General features: G+C 31.5%; 3 protein-coding genes across 4 annotated transcripts; all 3 read left to right on the forward strand.

The window, feature by feature from the left end:
- The first annotated feature begins 1,533 nt into the window (after positions 1–1,533).
- LOC103490823 (FCS-Like Zinc finger 2) lies at positions 1,534–2,566 on the forward strand. Its single transcript, XM_008450529.3, has 2 exons — positions 1,534–1,857; positions 1,969–2,566. The coding sequence occupies exons 1-2, from the start codon at positions 1,628–1,630 to the stop codon at positions 2,177–2,179; spliced, it is 441 nt and encodes a 146-aa protein (XP_008448751.1). The 5' UTR covers positions 1,534–1,627; the 3' UTR covers positions 2,180–2,566.
- Positions 2,567–5,851: 3,285 nt separating this feature from the next.
- Positions 5,852–11,507, forward strand: LOC103490825 (uncharacterized). 2 transcript variants are annotated; one of them, XM_008450531.2, is made up of 8 exons: positions 5,852–6,210; positions 6,308–6,376; positions 6,474–6,542; positions 7,517–7,567; positions 7,667–7,735; positions 8,393–9,001; positions 9,711–9,782; positions 10,960–11,507. In XM_008450531.2, exons 1-8 carry the CDS (start codon positions 6,094–6,096, stop codon positions 11,191–11,193), a joined length of 1,290 nt encoding a protein of 429 aa, XP_008448753.2. In that variant the 5' UTR covers positions 5,852–6,093; the 3' UTR covers positions 11,194–11,507. The 2 variants fall into 2 exon arrangements, with proteins under 2 accessions (XP_008448753.2, XP_050942398.1); XM_051086441.1 differs by lacking the exons at positions 7,517–7,567; positions 7,667–7,735.
- A 1,284-nt stretch (positions 11,508–12,791) lies between these two features.
- On the forward strand, positions 12,792–14,162 carry LOC103490826 (uncharacterized). The gene has a single exon (XM_008450536.3). The coding sequence runs from the start codon at positions 12,792–12,794 to the stop codon at positions 14,160–14,162; it is 1,371 nt and encodes a 456-aa protein (XP_008448758.2).
- The last annotated feature ends 5,070 nt before the right edge of the window (positions 14,163–19,232 follow it).

Raw genomic sequence — 19,232 nt, forward strand, 5'->3', positions numbered from 1 at the left:
TCTTCTTTCCCACTCATGCATTATTTGAATATAACATGGTAGCTTTGTGTCGTTATCTTCATTAGCATAGTCTTTCACTCTTTCAATTCCTTTGAAAACTCATTTGCCGATCTATTTGATCTACGAGATAAATCAACGTTTTAAAGAAAAAACCAAATCAAATTTTAAATAGTAAAAACAATAGTATGTTATTATTATCTTATAATTTGAAAAAAAGAATTAAACATTTTTAAATTGATAAAAAAAAAAGGTTTTTCAAGAATTAAAAAGAATATAAATTATTTTCACTCTATGATCAAAATAAAATACCATTAAAGGATAAAAACTCTTTAGACTTGATTTTGTCATAAAATATAAATAAATTACCTATTTTATCATTCTTGATAATTTCCAAAAAGATACTTAACATCCGTTTGGATTGATTTAATAAAAAATATTTTTCAAAAACCTCACTTTTATTTAATTTTTTTTAAATTCGTTTAAAATACACCTAAAAACTTATTTTAGAATGACTTCCAAATCCTTTGATTTTTTTTTTCAAAATAACTTATTTTTTTAAATTAAACACTTAAAATGGACGATTAATTTTGAAGAAAAAAGAAAAAGGAAAGAATGAAACGTCCAAATTTCAACCCAAAAACACAAGAAGGAAAGCATTTAATTAGTTTAAATGTGTTGTTATTTTCTTCTAGCTTAAGTAAAATAAAATTGATTAAGAAAAATAAAATTAACAAAAATAATTAAAAAAAAAAAAAAGAGTTTTTCCATAAAGGGAAAAAAAGGTTCTAAATTTGGAAGGAACAAAAAAGAAAAAAAGAAAAAAAAAAGAAGAAAGAAATTGAGCACGTGAAGTTCACGCGTGACCCGAGAGCGTGGAACCTCGCTTTTATGTGTTTGCTTTTTTCTTCTTCTTTGTCGTACACATAATGACGTCACTACCGCTGGAAACTTAGAGTCTTAGAGAGGGAAAGATTAAAAAAAAAAAAGGAAGCCTTTTGTGTGGGCCCCCCCCCCTCTCCTAGTTATTTTGTGTAGGAAAAGATATTTTGTTTTTTTTAAGCATAAAAAATGAGTATTACTTTTTCTTTTTTACCCCTTTTTTCTCAACTTATTTACGCCCATGCCACTAAGTTGGTGAAAACTCATGTGGGCCTTATTGCCTCCATCTCAATAGCTTTGTTTTTCATCTTTTCAACTTATACACAAAAACAACAATTAAAACAACTAATGTAATAAATTATTTTATTGTTTTTTTCACTAATATTTTCAGTTTTAAAATTGAGAAACTAATAATTTTTATTGTGTTGGTTAACTAATTTTAAAATTTGGGTGTTTTAGATATGATTTGTAGAACCAAAATCATTTTGTAATAATTGAATTTAGAAGAAGATATGAATACAGTTAAAAGAAGATAAAATACACAAAGTTCTAAAGGACAAGAAAGTAAATTGACATTGATTTCTTTTTTGTTTTTTTTTTTGCCTTTTTGCTCATTTTGCAAATTGGAGCCAACGGATTTTTGGAAGAAAAAAAAAACGAAAAACCATTTATAAAAACCTGAAATGGTTTTTCATTTTCTCGTTTCTTCTTTAAAAACCTCCTTCCATCTTCTCCATTTTTCTCTCCCATGGATTCCTCAAATCCCACCACCGCCGTAACTAAAACCTGCTTCCTTCCCTCCTCCTCCGCCGCCGACGACGACATGGAACCCGGAATCTCATCTCACCCTTTCTTCTCCAGAACCTTCCGTTCCCGATCTTCCCGTTTCGACGATCCTGTCCCTCTTCCTCATTTCTTGGACTCCTGTTTCCTTTGCCGGAAACCTCTCGGGAACAACACCGATATCTTCATGTACAGGTTTGTTAATCATTAGTCCTTCATCTTTTTTCCATTTTGGATTTAGGGGTTTTTTTTTGTATATCAAGGATTTGAAACTGAAGAATCTTGTTATGGGTTTTTCTTTTACAGAGGGGATACTCCGTTTTGTAGTGAAGAATGTAGACAAGAACAAATAGAAATAGATGAGATGAAAGAGAAGAAATGGAGGAGGTCATCAGCTGCTGCTATGAAAGCGTTAAGGAATAAAAAAGATCAACAAAGAAGAAGATCTACTTCTCCTAATAAATCTTCTCCTCCGTCGGATTATCCTTTCTGTGCCGGCACCGTCGCCGCCGCTTAGGTTTTAAAAGAAACTCATAAGAACAAAAAAAAAAAAAAAAAACAGGGAAGAAGAAGAAGAAGAGATGGGGTTTGAGAATCTGCAAAAGGGGGAAGAGATTTATGTGAGATTGATTGTGTTTTTCGTTTCCTTTTTTGCGATTTTTTGTTTTTGGGTTTGGAAACTGGAAATCACTCTCTGATTATACATATGGGAGTTTTAGGGAAGAGGGTGATTAAATCTGTATCTAAACTATGGATTCTGCCTCTTCTTCTTCTTCTTCTTCTTCTTCTTGAGACTGTTTTTTTTCTTCTTCTTTTTTTTTTCTTTTTGGCCCTTAATCTTTTGGGGTTTGATTTTGAGATATTAGATGATAAATAACATTCAGATCTTACTATATTTCATCAATACTATGTTTCATCAATTATCTGTAATGGGTTTGTAGAATTAGTCGTTAAGTTGCACTAATCTACCTCAAAATCATCTTTCTTAACAAATCTGTTTATACCTTAAGAAAGTTTTTATTCAATAAAATTCTTAATTGCCATTTCAGGTGTTCTTTGTTTAAAGAAACTCCGATTGATTCATCTTTTTACAAAATTGTTTGAGAAGTGCTATACAGAGTATTAGCTTACTGAACCATCTCACAGTTATGCAATAAGAAATGCATAATTGTTAATTTGTTGAGAGTGAAAGTAATTTGGAAAAATTGCATAAAGTGGAGTGGTGAGTTATTAATCTCAATTACATAGGTACTATATCACTATGAATGATGTGTTAACATAATTTGATGAGTAAACAGTAGGGGAAGAGATTATTATAATTTTGTAGAGTTTCAAACAGCTTCTAAATTTATAAAATTTTTGAAGATTAATTGAAAATTTTTGGGGAAGGGGATGTCATGTTAAAAATTAAATCAGAATATTTTATTATTAATCTTCTTTAAGTTAAAGTAATGGATAAGAAACTCAAAAGGTAAGTAAATTTGCAAAAATAATTTACAAGAGAAGAAAAAGTTCATACGAAGAGATATTAATAGCTTTATTGTTGTATTTAAAGCAAACAAATTAAAAAATCCCACAAGTTTTTTTTTTTCTTTTTTCTTTTTTCATTTTTAAAAAATAGTTTTAGTGTTTTTCTTCATGTGTTTCTATTACAAAATATACTTTTTAAATTTATATTGTATTTGATCTAATTTTAGGACTAAAATATATTCTTTTTCTCTTATCTAAAATTTATACTTTGAAATATTATAGTGATGAATATAAGAAAAGATAGAATATTACATAAATTGTTTTTTTATATTAAATAAAGTAGGTGAATTATTATGAATAACAAAAATGTAAAAAAATATTTATAAAATATTGTAAAAATTACAAAATTTTCAATATCTATTAATATATCTAAATTTTTGCTTTTTTTTTTAATAGAAAGTTGTAATTTAAAATTTCTTTAGGTATTATTTGAGATTTGTGATATTTAAAATTAGTAGTCAATTTTAGGGTTTTATTATAATGATTTTATGTTAAATTAAAGTTCATTTATTTTAGTGAGGATATAAAATAATAATGTATTGACCAATGAAAATAATTGATGAAAGAAAGATTAATTATTGTATTGGGCCACAAAGAAAATGGGAATTGACAGCTTAGACTTTACTTGGAGGAATCCATTTTCTTCCAAAGACTTTGGGTGTTGTGTTATTTTTTAAAACATAAATTATATAATCACCAAGCCATCAATCCATTTATTTTTTCTATATATTCTATATTTAAAAATTAATTTCTATTTAACATTACAATCATATTTAAAGACGTTATAATTGGATTATTTTACACGTAGATTGAGATTTTACGCTCGTTTGAGTATAGAGTTTTCGATTCGTCTCTAGCTTGCTCGCTTCTCTAGGGTTCATCACTTTTTCTATTTTCTTTGACTTTGACTCTCTAAATGGGAGTATTACCAGGTCGATTTAATGATGTAATGGATGCGATTAAAATGTATATTAAAAAAGAGAAAATGGTTCAAGCTTGGACCAAAACTTAAAAGCCCAAATAAACTAAGATTGGAAAACCGAAAAGAAAGCCATAAGCAGAAACATAAAAAAAAAAAAAAAAAGTTTTTTAAAAATTTGATATTTAGAAACCTAACGATACGAATTTTGGTTTTTGGTTTTTAGTTTTTGTATTTCAGGTTTTTTATTTTTTAATATTTTCTTTTATCTGTGGTTTCAAAAATCAAGTCAAATTTTGAAAACTAAAGTTTTTAAAAACTTATTTTTGTTTTCGAGTTTTGGGGAAGTAATAATTATAAAATAATTAAAATCATTTTTAACATTTTCTGTATTTAAAAGTGTAAAAATTATATATTTAATTAATTTAAAGCGTGTTTTGGTGTCATGTTGAACATGAAGAAAGTGATTTTTAACAATTCTCGTACTACTTTACATGGTGCTGAATTCTAGATTATAGAATTGCACTCTAGTTTTCGAAGTGTGTGCATTCTATGAGCTTTTTAATTCATACATGCTATCTTATAAAGGGAAAGGAGCCTTTTAAGAATGGAAGATCGAATCGTTGATATTCGAGATAGTAATTAATGTCTCATATATTGTGCTATACTAATATCTATTTAAGTCGTCACATTTTGACGAGAACATTTTGAACTCTTTTTTGACTATCTTATAATGACGAGATTTTTTTGTTTAAAATTTAGAAATTTAAAAATTAAACGGTTGATTTTGGTTTTATGTTTTTGTTAAAATTTGTGATGAAAAACTTATTAGATATAAACTGAAATTAAGTTAAAAGCTTCTTGTAAATTAAGATTTGTACTATATTAATTTTTCTACTTTTAATAATTTTTGAATTTAGCCTTTCAAGATTGATTTTGTTTTAAGTGTACATCTTTTTTATGATCTTTATCTTTAAATTTTCAGAGTTTTTTTTTTCTTTAAGTTTCTAATACCATAGTTTTGGTATAAATAATAATGAAAATTCGTATAATTCTTTTTGAACTTCGTATGAATTAAGATTTACAATTACGAATCAAGCATGATCTTGAATCTCCCTCTGTAACATCTTCACGGTTTCACTCTATCATCATCATCTATGTTGAATACGTCATTAGGTGTGATAAACGTTACGTGGTAGAACTTCTAAGAAATCTTCACTTGTTTCCAATTATACATACTAACAATCTCGCAACAAACTCTCCTCCACCAGTAACCCCAACTAGATCGATCCATATATGAAATTGAGAAAAATCACTTAAATTAGTTAAAGACATAATATCGTGAACTTAATATAACATTTTTTTTATTAAATTTCTATTGACAATATGATTATTTTCGTTGGTATTATATCATTTTATTAATTCAATACAGAGATGAATGACATTTACATTATATTGTAGAAAAAAAAAAACACGTAACACAAATAATAAGCAACAAAATTCAAATATCTACATATAAAATATATATCAACATTGACCTTTTTATCGATAATTTCATCAAACATTTTCATAAAATTGAAATCTCGACATTTTAAACTATTAAGGTATATTCTAACTAGTAGTTACAAACAATTATATAATACATATAGATACAAATATTAATCTATATTAATGACTTCGTAAATAAATGATCTTATTTTTTATAAATATTTTATTTCATTTTGATTGGAGAAAATTAAAATATCTCATCACATTATTGCAAGAGTGAACACATTACATAGTAATCATCATAATTTAAGACCACCCAGCTGTGTCGGCAAGGAAAAGAACAACTAATGAGAATCACACACGTGGCACTTTTTTTAAAGATTGTTATTACCCGCCATCTTCAATTACCTTACCTTTTATTCAACCACCTTCTTTGAACTTCCTCACTATATCCTTTATCCTCTCTATAGCTTCAGATCTCAAACAACCCAAAAATGGAAGGTTTAATCAAAGGCCTCATAGATGTTGCAATCGGCAACGACGGCGACAACAACGATCAACAATCGGCTTCCCAATCTCGCGAAGAAAGATCCAGATCCACTTGGGCACAGGTCAGTGATCAGTGAGTTTAGTAATAGTGTCGCTACTGAGCGATTGGGGTTCGATTTCTTTTATGTTTTGTAATGATTTGGAGTTGAAATGATTCAGGTGGTCACCGGGGAGGAAGATGGGGGAGATCGGAGAGATGGGTGTGATCGGAATCGGTGGAACAATGAGGTTTATTTTGGGCTTCGATTGATTCTGGAATTTGATGGGTTTGGATTGGATTTGATGTGGAATTGAAGTGTGGGGTTTTATTGATTGATTTTTTTAGGAAGAGGGTCGCTCACGGCGTGAGGAATGGGAGGTTGAGGATTCGAGGATTTCTGGTCAACGGAAGCAGGTTAGATCTGTTTACTTTACCATCCAAAAAGTTGAGATCGTTTTCTTCTTCTTTTCATTATTGTACTACTCGCAAGACGCTCCAATGCCATTTCCTTAGAATGGGGTTTAGTGTTTGAACGCTTAGATTAATTTGACGTTTTGGTCGAGTGTCTTAAGTTGAGGAATTATGATGTTGAATGTATGAGAGAAAAGCTATCGAAATTTTTTGAATTTGTACTCCATGGTTATTAGGAGTATGCAGATTTTTTAATCTTTATCCAACGACTGTTATTGGTAAGCTGTCACATCAATATTTTTTTAAGGAGTGGGGTTTCGATGCAATTATTTAAGATGAAATGAATATGCTAAGTATATGAGAGAGACCATGAGTTTTGGGTGTTAATATGACTTGAAGGTTCGAACTTGAGACTCCTCTTTGCCAGTGTGATACCATTATTTATTAGAAAATTTAATATCATTGAAGAAAACACAGAAAAATTTTTGGTTCTACCTAAAACACTTTTTAAGATCGGAGATGGCACCATTATTTATATATGTTACCATGATCTTAACTACTTCTAATCAATTTGGGGCCCTGTTAACTGTTCGGAATGTCATCGAGACTAAAAATGGAAACTCTACCTATTTTTTTACTTGTACTGTGTTGTGAAGATTAATAGACTATTCTTGATCATTTCTTTAAATACTAATTATCTATATTGGCTATCCTTACAGTATATCGAGTACTGCTTCACTTTGTTAGCCTCTTCCAATGACTTTTGATTTAATTTTTATCTTGGTATCACTCAAGTTGCTTATAAGAAAGAGGACTTTTCCTTCAAGTGGTAATAACTACTGTTGTTGCTTTTATTAGATTTACTTTTGTGGAATAATGTTTTCATCTATTTTGTTTTAGTATTTTAGTTCCAATTAGCATTTTCCTTTCCTCCACTCTCATTGGTATATTGCTAAACAAACGAAATGCATGAACAGAGTGAATATGGTAGCGAACATGGTTACAACAGAAACCAGTGGGCTAAAGAGGTTTTTCTTGTTCTTTATTTCTCAATGTCGTTTTTATTCAGTGAAATCACTTAGTTTTGTTCTCTCATGTATTCAAATGGAATTAACTGCACCATACAGGAGGGCTCTGAGGAGAAAAATGATGGGTGGGAAACCGTCCACAAAAAGCCAACTAGGCGACAACACAAGGTTATTTAAAATTTGAAAAACATTTTGACAAAATGTATGTTTGGTGTGTTATTTTATATGATTAATTAGTTTAATACTTCCCTCAGAGATGACCTGAAGCAAAATTTCAGTCCTTTTATACACATAAGCGAGAGCTCCTAGTGTTATGGAAGATGTAATTGAGTTTGAATGTCTGAATCTGATGTTTCCTGTAACATAATGATTAGAATCATTAGTTTGACTCTTGAAGTAAACAATTTTTGTAAGCACGATAATCGTGGGCATTTATGATAGTTTCTGTAAGCAATGTTTGTAAGCACGACAATCATGGGCTTTTATGATTTGAATCAATTATTTGGCTCTTGAAGTAAGCCATGTTTCTATATATTTGGGGTTGGACAATAGCATTAATGATTAGTAAATCTCATGTGTGGCATATTGTTATTATACCTTGGCCGCAAAGGGTGTTCGTCTTGGGATCATGCTTCTTACTTATAATCTGTGTGGTAGTCAGCTGTTTAGAGGATCAGTGGTGTCTAATACAACATTATGTTTGCTTATATTTTCTAATACAACATTAACTTTCCAGATTCTTTTACTAGTAGTGAACTAGGTTTCATGTAGTTGCTTGGACTTAAAATATTTGCTCCAAAATTTGCTCGTGCAACAAATTTGTAGATCCAAACAGATAATTGGGGAGGATACAAACGGCCTGCCAGTGAACAAAATTACTCTAATGAGGTGGAAGTTGGTGCTGAGCTAGAACCCTCAGAAGATGAGCTTGCTGATCTGTCTTATGCATGTAAAAAGCTTTGGCAACTTGATTTGAATCGTTTGGTACCTGGAAAAGATTATGAAATTGATTGTGGTGAAGGGAAGAGGGTCAGTGGAAGGGAAGACATGGCACAAGGAAGCCTCTTTAGTTGGGTTAGCGAAGACGTATTTAGAAAGCCAACATTTTCACGTTTTTGTTCTCTACTTGATAACTACAATCCAAATCAAGGGTGCAAAGAAGTTGTGACACCTGAGGAGAGGCAAGAGCAAGCAGCATTCATTGAAGAAATTAGTAGAACTGCACCAATTAAGTACCTTCACAGGTATCTTTCATCCAAGGGAGTTGCATCCAATGACTATCAAGATTTTAAACGTATGCTGACTAGCTTGTGGTTCGATCTTTGTGGTCGGTGTGGAACATCTGGTTCCTCTTCTGCTTTTGAGCATGTTTTTGTTGGAGAAATCAAGCAACAAGGAGGGCAGGAGGTTTCTGGTTTCCACAACTGGCTTCAGGTAAGTGCCTCTCTGAGATTCCTCTCTTTAACGAGGTGTCACAAAAGATAAAACTGGTAATGCCTGAAATTTAAGCTTGAAATACTCGGTCAGTACAATAGGTATCTAGTCATGTTGAGGCCTTAGTTTCCTGCATTCGGTAAGGCAATAGTAACAGGTGCAGAATGAGGGAGGAAAAATTCCCTCCTCTTGCTTATTTTTAATTAATAATTCAAGCATAAAAAGTCATTTTTTGAGATTTTTTTTCTTTACTTTGCTAAATTCAAAATCGAAAGATCGAGCAACTTGTTCATCGGTGCCGGTCTTTGGTTTTGAAGGTTTTTCGTAATTACTCTATAGGCACTATTTTACCTAGTTGGAAATTCTAAAGAGAGGGATTTTGATGGACTTGGTTTTTTTATGTTCTCGAATTCTTTCCTTCTTTCTCAACTTGGCTCATTTCTCTGTTTCACAGTATTAAAAACCTTAGACAAGTATTTGATAAAAACTTCGATACGAAAATGATTTGAAGTTGGCCGTCGCCTCTGTACTTTTTTAACATGTGAAGTTGGCTGCATCCCGTGGTCTTAAATGCGCCAATGATGTACAACATTTTGTTCGTAAATTTACCAGTCTATCATTTTCTTAATATTAGTATTTTCTTTTCTGGAGATTCCTGAACTTGCTAATTTTCTTATACCTTTTTCATGTTCATTTATTCCAAATACAGTTTTACCTTGAAGAAGCTAAAGGGAGTGTTGATTATCAAGGTTACATTTTTCCCCGACGACGTGGCCAGTGTGTAAGTAACTCAACTTAACACTTCTTTTCTTTTCTTTTCGGGTAATTGATGATGAACTGTGAAGAAATAAGTTTGAATTCCCATATCTCATCATAGTGGAATTTTTTGAAGTCATTTGAAACTTCATCTGACATTTAACATTTCATCAGGGGCAAACAATGTAACCAAACCTGAAGTCTTCAAATAGAAAGATAATTATAGAACCCCATTTCCCTGTTCAGCATTTTTATAAAAGAAGCCATATATTTATTTATCAGAAATCCAAAGAATTCTGAACATTTTGGTAGCTTCCCTAAAAGATTAACCTTCACATAGTTAATGTTAAGGAAGTTGTCACAAAAAGAAAGATAGAATCATTCGAAAGAAAGAAACTTTTATTAAAAAAGTACAAAGGTGGATACTTCTGTGAGAAGACTCTTTCACTACTCTCAATGCTCACTCACTTTTCCTCACTTAAGTTTGTCCAACTGTTTCAAACCTTTTTTGATTTACAAAGGAGGACACACCTATTTATATGCATGAGACGTTTGGAGTTCAAGAAAAGATTTTTCTAGGCTCTTCTTGGATTCATAATATCCTAGATTCTATCAATATCTCGAAGAATTCTAGAATTCTTTAGAGCATAAAGAAAGGTTAAGGTATTTCTAAATCTTTACTATGGAGATATTTATTTCCAATTTACACATATTGAAAGTAAAGACGCAAAAAAACACAAAATCTACGTGGAAACCTTAGTATAGAGAGAAAATCACGTTTCTTATTATTTTTTGATAATAATAAAAGTACAAGGGGAAAATATTTATAGGCAACACGAGCATCATTAACAAAATAAAATTTAGGGTAAAGTAAATTACACAACTATTCTTGGTTTTCCACGTGACCCAAGCCTACTATTTCTAACAACATACTTTAACGTAGTTCTAGAAAATTTAATTTACACACTGAAGTCATAGATATGGCAAAAACCTTCTAATATTTAGTGCTACTTTCTATTTTAACACCTAGCATTCTTCAGGTTATTAAATTTGTTTTGTTCCATCAAACATTAGTTTTGATAGGAACAATCTTTCCCACTTTAAACTCAAGAGTTTGCCTCACTTTTTGGAAGTTAAGCATTCTGTTCTATGTAATCTAATACATATCTCTAACTTAACCACTTACTTTGCCAACCCTGCAGCCCGATTCAGAAACTCAACTGCTTACCATTCAGTTTGAATGGAATGGTATTCTCAAATCTGTCTCAAGCACTTTAGTAGGAGTTAGCCCTGAGTTTGAAGTTGCACTTTATACACTATGCTTCTTCCTTGGTGGAGAGGATAACCATGTCGAGCTCGGACCATATGCTGTTAATATCAAGTGTTATCGTTTAGGGAACAACATCGGGTCAGTGTTTCCAATAGCAGAGTGTTGAAGTTCCTTCACTGAGATTAATCCAATAAACATCTAAGAAAGGATTGTCTCACAGATTAAGAGATAAATAGTATGAGATTGTAACATCTATAGAAGATGACAACAGTAGTATCATAATATGTGATGGAAAAAGATGATTCTCAGGATGTACTATTAACTTCTAGGAGGATACTGAAACTTTTGTATTATTACATGGATCTGCAAATGGTTTGTGAAGATACTGAGTTAAGCAACTGATGTTTGTGATATGACTTGTGAAAAGTTATGTATTTTGTCATGTGATGGAATGTTAAGAGCAGGAGATTTTGTTCTTTATTTTAGTGGCTGCCCCAACTTAAGCAATGGAAATGGGAAAAGAACAAAAATGACGGGGAATAACCGGTTGATCCTTCTTGGATTCTGTGTAAAATATCAGCAAAATCATCCTTGTGATATACTTGAGAAAATATCTTTGGATTGGAGTTGAGAGATATTTTAGGGGGAAGGTCTATTCATAGTCCTTTTGGAAAGGGAGTTCCAATTTTCTTTTTTAGTTTATTTTACCCATTTCATAACCATTTAAATGTTTTATTTGTAGTTTTGAAAATTATTATCGATGAAAGTCACCCCGAAGAAATTGAGAGAAGACAAACATAAATTTCAAGAATAGAGAACTAAACACGAGATATTATTAAGAGCGACCTTGATTTTTAGTTTTTAGAAAAGTAAGCTTAAAAATCATACCTCTACCCAATAATATCTTTGTTTTGTTACATTGTGAGTTAAATTATTCCAAATTCTTTTTACTTATTCCTTTAAACCTTAACCACGTTTTAAGGTTTCTTGTTCTTTTAACTAGTCTTTAATAAACATAGCCACGTATAGGTAGAGTCTTTAACTACTGATGAACTAAATTCGCTTTGGCAATAGAATATCTCTACTTTGTTTTTCACTGGAAATGAATCTCATATATTAAGCATTCTACCTTCCTTTTAATTGACATTAAAAAAAAAAACAAAACAACCAAACAAACCTAACATCAATCCCTCTCGAGAAGGAGAGATAAAACAAGGGGAATTCTCTCTAAATCTGCAACGAAAAGTTAGAGCTGCTAAACTATGAGTAACTTTGTTCTCTTCTCTAAAGATTTTACAAAAGTGAAACATTTACGAAAGAAGTAAGAAAGAGAATCTTCTCAACAAAGAAAAAAAATAAACATCAGATAAATCAAAGATTTCATGATCTAAATTCTACTAAAAGTCTTAGTAATGTATCATCTTGTAAAATCATTAAAAATATAACTCCACGCCCAATATAAATTGTAAACTTAGCTTAATTGACATTATTAACATTTATAGATCAACGAGATGTTTTAAGTTTTAATTTTTCATTCCATTGGTAATAATATATTATACTTTGCATACCAATTTTGGAAAGAATATTTTAAATTTTAAGTTAAAATTTTTACAATTCAACCAAAGAAAAAGGTAATATAGCAATTTCGTAAGAACAACTCTGCCCAGAGTAATCTCAGCGGCTGCCCCGCCGCACGCCGGTGCCGGTGTTGAGATCGCGTCGCCCCTCACACTCACCGCCGCCAGGAAGAAGAGAATCGAACCAATGGCGCTTGACGTGCATATGTTCGAAGCTTTAAACCCTTCTCGTTTCATATCATTCTCTTTTCCTAATCCATGTAACTCGCGTTCTTCTCTCCGGATCGCCGTCCTTGATTCGCCGATCCAACCCACCCATTCCCCTTCCGTCGCCGCCATGTTCGTTCCCCCGGGCCTTGAAACCGATTGGATTTTTTCCACGGAATCTGGACACTATCACCTTCTATTCGATTCCCCTGGAATTTCACGCTTGATTCTAGTCGGAGATCAAGAACCGGTGGCTGGCCTTGATTCTCTTCCAATCTACAATCGTCAGGATTCGGCTTCGACCTGGAGTCGGCTAGTGGTGAGTTTACAGCCACTTCTTCTTGCTTTATTCCCAAAATCATGTTTCAAAAATGGAATTCCTGAAGTTCCAATTCTTAGTTTCGTCGATAACGTTATACGTAGGGTAGTTTTAGAGAGATGTATTGGTTCTTCCGTTGGTGAATTTCTGGTTGAGAATGTGGAAATCGAGAGAAAATCATTCGAAACTAGGGAATTTAGGAGACGATTGAGGTTCAAAAGGATGCCGAACTTGATTCAAACAGAAATTCGTCTGATTCCCGAGGCCAATCTTAATTTAGATGACGTTGAAATTCAAAACATGCAGTTCAAACCAGATACTAGGGTTTTGGTTCATCCTTACTTACCTCCAATGGCCGCAAGCCTTTCATTGATTGCCTCCTCCATTGACAAACAGATTCAAACTGGCCATAGACCGAAAGCCCTGTGTGTTGGAGTTGGTGGTGGAGCTCTGCTTTCCTTCCTTGCAACCCATTTAGATTTTGAAGTTATGGGTGTAGAAATGGACATGGAGGTTCTCAGAGTTGCACAACAGTATTTTGGATTGGTAGATAATGAATTTCTTCACATCTCCATTGGAGATGCTACTGAATTTCTTCAAAATGCTTCAAAGTCCGTCAAGAAACAGAAGTGTGAATCGTTTGGTGTTCACATGTCTTCTTTGTATGATGTAATCATGTTTGATTTGGATTCAAGTGATGCTCGAAACGGCATAAGTTCGCCACCACTGGAGTTTGTTGGGAGAGATGTTCTTTTGAGTGCTAGATCAGTTCTTTCTGAACATGGGATTCTTATAGTGAATGTGATTCCTCTTGATAAATTCTTCTTTGATGCATTGATAAATGAATTCAGATCCATTTTTGATGATTTGTTTCAGATAGATGTTGATAATGGTGAAAACTTTGTTGTCATTGCTTCTGTTTGTTCAATCAAGTCTTTTCCTAACGTTACAAAGAAAGAGATGAACAGCTTTTCATCTAGATTGAGATCATTCCTCTCAGGAGCATACATGGACTCCATAAAAAGGATATGATTTTCTTGAGATATGTATCATTCTGAAGAGACGGGTTTTGATCCTTGGATAATGGCTTCCAAACCTAGAGCTTGGAACCGACTGCTGGCTTGAAGAAACGATCTGGAGACCCCATTCATGAAGAGTTTGGGTTTTTCCTATACGGACTTTGGATGACCTTGATTTCAGATTTGTAATGGTGCTCTCGAGGTTTTGAAACTAATGTGGTACGATCCCCTGTCGTTGTCAATACACACGTTAATTTTCCATACTTCACCCTGCTCACAAGGGTTTGGAGTGGGGAGCGTGAGTGAGAGAGAGCAAGGAAGAGTGACAACGCCAGGAATGAGAAAAGAATAACTCTTAGCTTGTGAAAGCACTATTGTATTGCATTAGTTGAACGTGAGAGCACTAAAGGACCATACGCTCTTACTGCATTCAACATACTTCATTATTTTCAAAATTTGGGAAAAACAACAATATGATTGCGGTATTAAGTTCATCAATACAAGAAGACCCAAAGAGTTTGTTATCTACAGTTACAAAAAACAAGAGCCCAAATTTTGGTGAGTTCGAAAATTTTCAAGCTATGATAGAGGTTAGACCTTCTTCACCCTCCTTTGGTTAAGGGATGAAGGTTTGTTGTTTGGTTTATGTCAATGCCTTATTGTGGGTTCTGTGATTGTTGAGAACTGGGGCTCATGAGAGTTTTTTTTGTTCATATAACCCAATTTTAGATGATTAAGTGTGTGTGTGTGTGTGTGTTTTTTTAAATAAATAAATACATTACTCTACAGTTAGCTTTTGAGGAGGCTGCAGAGTTTGTTGTGTCATTTGGGTTATCATTTGTTTTGTTAGGTTTTTCAGAATGAAACATTTTAAACAATTTTCCAATGTGAAAACAGAGTTGGTGGGCCAAATGACTAACTTCTAAAATGGAGTTTCTCAAGGTTTGGAGTATAAAACTTGTACACTTACATCCCCTCCCCAAATAGATAAAGTAAATAATGAAGAACTTGTACAACTTTGAGTGCCATGAGGGATTGGGGATGCAACCTACATCTCAATTTTTCTTTCTTTTTTTTTTTTTTGTGTGTGTGATTAATTATGTTTTTCCATATTCAAAACCTTTGTTCAAAATGTAAAAGGAACCACATCAATACTATGATCGAAAAACTAAACTCGTTTTTCACAAAGTTTAAAATTTTGATGATTGTTCATTGAATTGTTTCAAACGTATTAGGATGAGAATGTTTTTATACAAAACAAATTTTCCTTTAGAATTTGCTAACCCAATGTTAGATGAAGGGAAGAGAGATCATAGTCATCCTCATCACAACTTAAAATAAAAAATAAAAAAAAAAACCTTTTATTCTTAGTTTCCAAGAGAAACAAATTTATTTTTATTTCCTCTTAAATATCATTCTCTTTAAGAGTACGATCGCTCATTTCAAATGTAATTCTCTTTATCGAACGAGAATGTAAAGTTTCTAGCATAAGATTGTCGAGAGTAGCCCCAAGTAGGCCTAAAACCACGCGAGGGAGTCCAAGCTCAAGGAGAACTAAGAGATAACATAGGAGAACATGCATTCTAAAAGGAAAAAGTCAAAGCTTTGGATTATAGGTTAAAAAGTCGAGTTGGTGAATGTATATCAATCGCCCTATTGATGTTAGCATTGTAAATCACCATGACATCGTCGAAGTTTCATGTAACCACAGGTTGAGAGGAAAGATGTTATAAATAACCATATTTGTTGACCATAAACACGGAAAATGTGAAAGTCAACACAAAGATTATTAGACAGTTGAAAAATAAAGAAAATAATAATATTTTTTCTTTACTCAAAATTGGGTAATGTCATTGGTTCTCAAATGAATTCTCTAGTTAGCTTTATCTACGCATATCTATTATCTCTCTTTCAATTCCTCACTCATTTTCCTTTTGATTTCATTAATGGGAAAAGAAAAAAGAAAGTTTGAAGAGATAAGAACCAATTGCCTCCACATAAAAATCTAATGGTTAGCCTAACAATTACATGGCCACAGCTCAGCTTTGTAGTCTCTTCTACAATAAAAGACTAAACTATCAAAATCAAAGTTTGGATTTTTCCCAATCCAAGTTTCTGCCTTCCTTTGCAATTCAATTGGCCAACACAATTAGAATCTTTTGGTCTCCATCAATCATATTCACCCTCTCATTTATGAGTTATTACATTAAAAAAAGAAAGAAAGAAAGAAAAAGCCTTAAGATCACTTGACCACCTCAAAGAGAGGAATCGCTTTGTTTTTTTTAAAAAAAGTAAGTCGATATTTGGTGGTTCATAATAAGATAGGTTTGTAATGTAATGTATTAAAAGAAAAACTAAAGTTTGGATCGAGCGTTTTAGGCTCAATTTGTAATACAAAATTCATTCTGTTCCAACAGTTTTCAATCAAATCATCTTTTTCATTGTTTTCACGCTTTACGATCTCATTTTTGTTGCATCTTTGATTGCTCACGCTTGCTAGCATGCTTTTGTTTCTCAGTAATCTTGATTACATTTCAGCTCTCTAAACGACCCCTAAGTTTCTTGCATAAGAGAGAAATGAACAAAGAGAAAATTTAGAGTTGTATGTGAATATAAACGAGGGATCATTTCTTTCAATAGATAAAGACATTAACTGCAACCTCAAGAGTCCATAATTTGGTTTTTATCCCACAATTATTGAATAGATGATAAAAGAGATTTTCAGACTTGTTTGAGAATGGCATTAAAAGATCGTTGCAGTTATCATAGAACTTATCCAAACATTACTTGGACTCCAAGGCTTGAGAATTCTTGAAACTTTTAATCTAAAGTATTATCATTTTGTCGTCATGTTTTAGAACCATAAACTTGTCCTATGTTAAGCGAATGCCCTAAGTATTTGATCCTAACATACATTTTATTAACTGAGCTAGAAATTCACAATGTATTCTAATTTATTTAAAAAAAAAACTTCAAACACATATATTAAGGAACAAAATTACACAATTAACCTTAAACATCAAAAAGGTTCAACCTTGGGGATGCTTTTCATTAAAAACCTATCTATTTAAAAGAAAAATCAAACCAAAAAACCAAAATGATGAAGATATCTTGTTAAAGATATGATTTTGATCTCTTCACCACATTGTACACATTGCTCAATAATATTACCATTTCTTTGGAACCAATTATTATTAAGCAAATTTTGAAAATTCATGAGTCCTACATCATTGGGACACTTGGGGGATTTTTCATGATTTTATTTCATAAATAAAAAATATGTATTATTATTAGAACACTTAAAACCAAAGAAATGAAAGAGAACTCTTTGTTTTGAGCCACATGTGTAGGATAAATAATATAAACAATGCAGTTAGAAAAAGTATTTACAAAAATATTTGTTATTTTCAAACTACTTAAAAAATAATGTTGTTTTTCATCTTTCTTTCTTGCTTGGTTGTTGTGTTTTTATCTTTTTTCTTTCTTTTTCTTTTTTCACATAATGTTTTATTTCTCTCTTTTATTTGAATTTTATTTTTCTTTTCTAAAATTTAATTTTTTTTAAAAAAAATTTAGTATTAATTTATTTTTCCTTTCACGATAAATCTATTTTTAATAGAAAAAAAAACATACTTTTACGTTAATTATGTAAGATAAATTTGCATATATTCTAGTCATCAATATTCTTTATTATATACTTTGTGTCTTTCTTATGGTATTGTCTATTTGGATGTTTCAATACCCTTTGTTATTTTTGTGAGGTATCTTTAATTAAGATCCTCTCGTCATATGTTCATGGTGATAATTTATTAATATCTAATATCCCGTTTGACAACTATTTTTCTTTTTGTTTTTATTTTTAAAATTAAGTCTGTTTTGTTTCATATCTATTTGTATATTTCTTAAATACAATGATTAAATTTAATACCCAATTTTTTTATAAAAGAAAAAACATTATTTGAAAGCTACCTTTTTTTAGTTCTCAAAGTTTGGTTTGTTTTCTTAAACCATTGGTAGAATATAAATAACAAAAGAAGAAAGTTGAATGTGAAATTAATGTATATATATATTTAATTCTTCTTTTGTATTTGTGTTTGTACGTTTTGTGTTTGTGTCACAGGAGTCACTTCTTCCAATTCATCGGGCTCTTGCACTCGAGCACGTCTTCTTTGAACTAGTACAGGTACAATAAGTACATCATACATATAGCATATGTTCTCCCTGTCCCCCTTGTTATCGTTGCATATATCTAGGACATGCTTGGGTTATTGATATGTAGGAGTTGTAAAACCACTACTAAGAATTGTTCCAAATAGCGACATCCCGGTTGTGGAACACTTTGATTGTTTTTTTTTTTTTCATTTAATAAAAATTATTTATTATTGTATCAGACATTATACTTTATATTTAATTATTCTCCAATCTTAATTGATTACTAAAAACTTACGACATTTAATTAATCCAAAACAAATGAATTATAATTTTTTTTTTTGTTAAAAATAGGTTTATCGTGAGAGAAAAAAATAAATTAACACTAAATTTAAAAACATAAGAATTCAAATTTTAGAAAAGAAAAATAAAATTCAAAAAAAAAAAGAAAGAAATAAAACATTATATGAAAAATGAAGAAAAAAAAAGAAGTGGGCAAAACTCGTCCAAGGAGAGAGGGAGAGAAATAGAAGGGAATGAAAGAAAGGAAAAATAAAAACACAACCACCAAGAAAGAGAGATGAAAAACATCATTATTTTTGTAATTAGTTTGAAAATTAACAATATTTTTTTTTTGTAAATACTTTATTTATCCCACATGTGTACATATAGCTTAAAGATGCTTTATTTTGAAGTCTTTCTTATCCTAATGAAACCAACACCAATAAAACTTTCAATATTATTTTCAAAAGGATTTTTTCTATCCACACATAATAGAGTGTGAAGAAAATGAAACATAGTCCACAAAATCACTTTCTTTGTGGGGTTTCATATAGTTTTGGCCAAGCAAATTGCTTAATTGAGGAAGAGATATAGTTTAGCTTTAGAGAGTTTCACTTGTTCTTTTTGCTGCCTTTTTGTTGGTCTACCAAAA

This window comes from Cucumis melo, chromosome 6 (genome assembly GCF_025177605.1).
Source record: "Cucumis melo cultivar AY chromosome 6, USDA_Cmelo_AY_1.0, whole genome shotgun sequence".
Classification (NCBI taxonomy): domain Eukaryota; kingdom Viridiplantae; phylum Streptophyta; class Magnoliopsida; order Cucurbitales; family Cucurbitaceae; genus Cucumis; species Cucumis melo.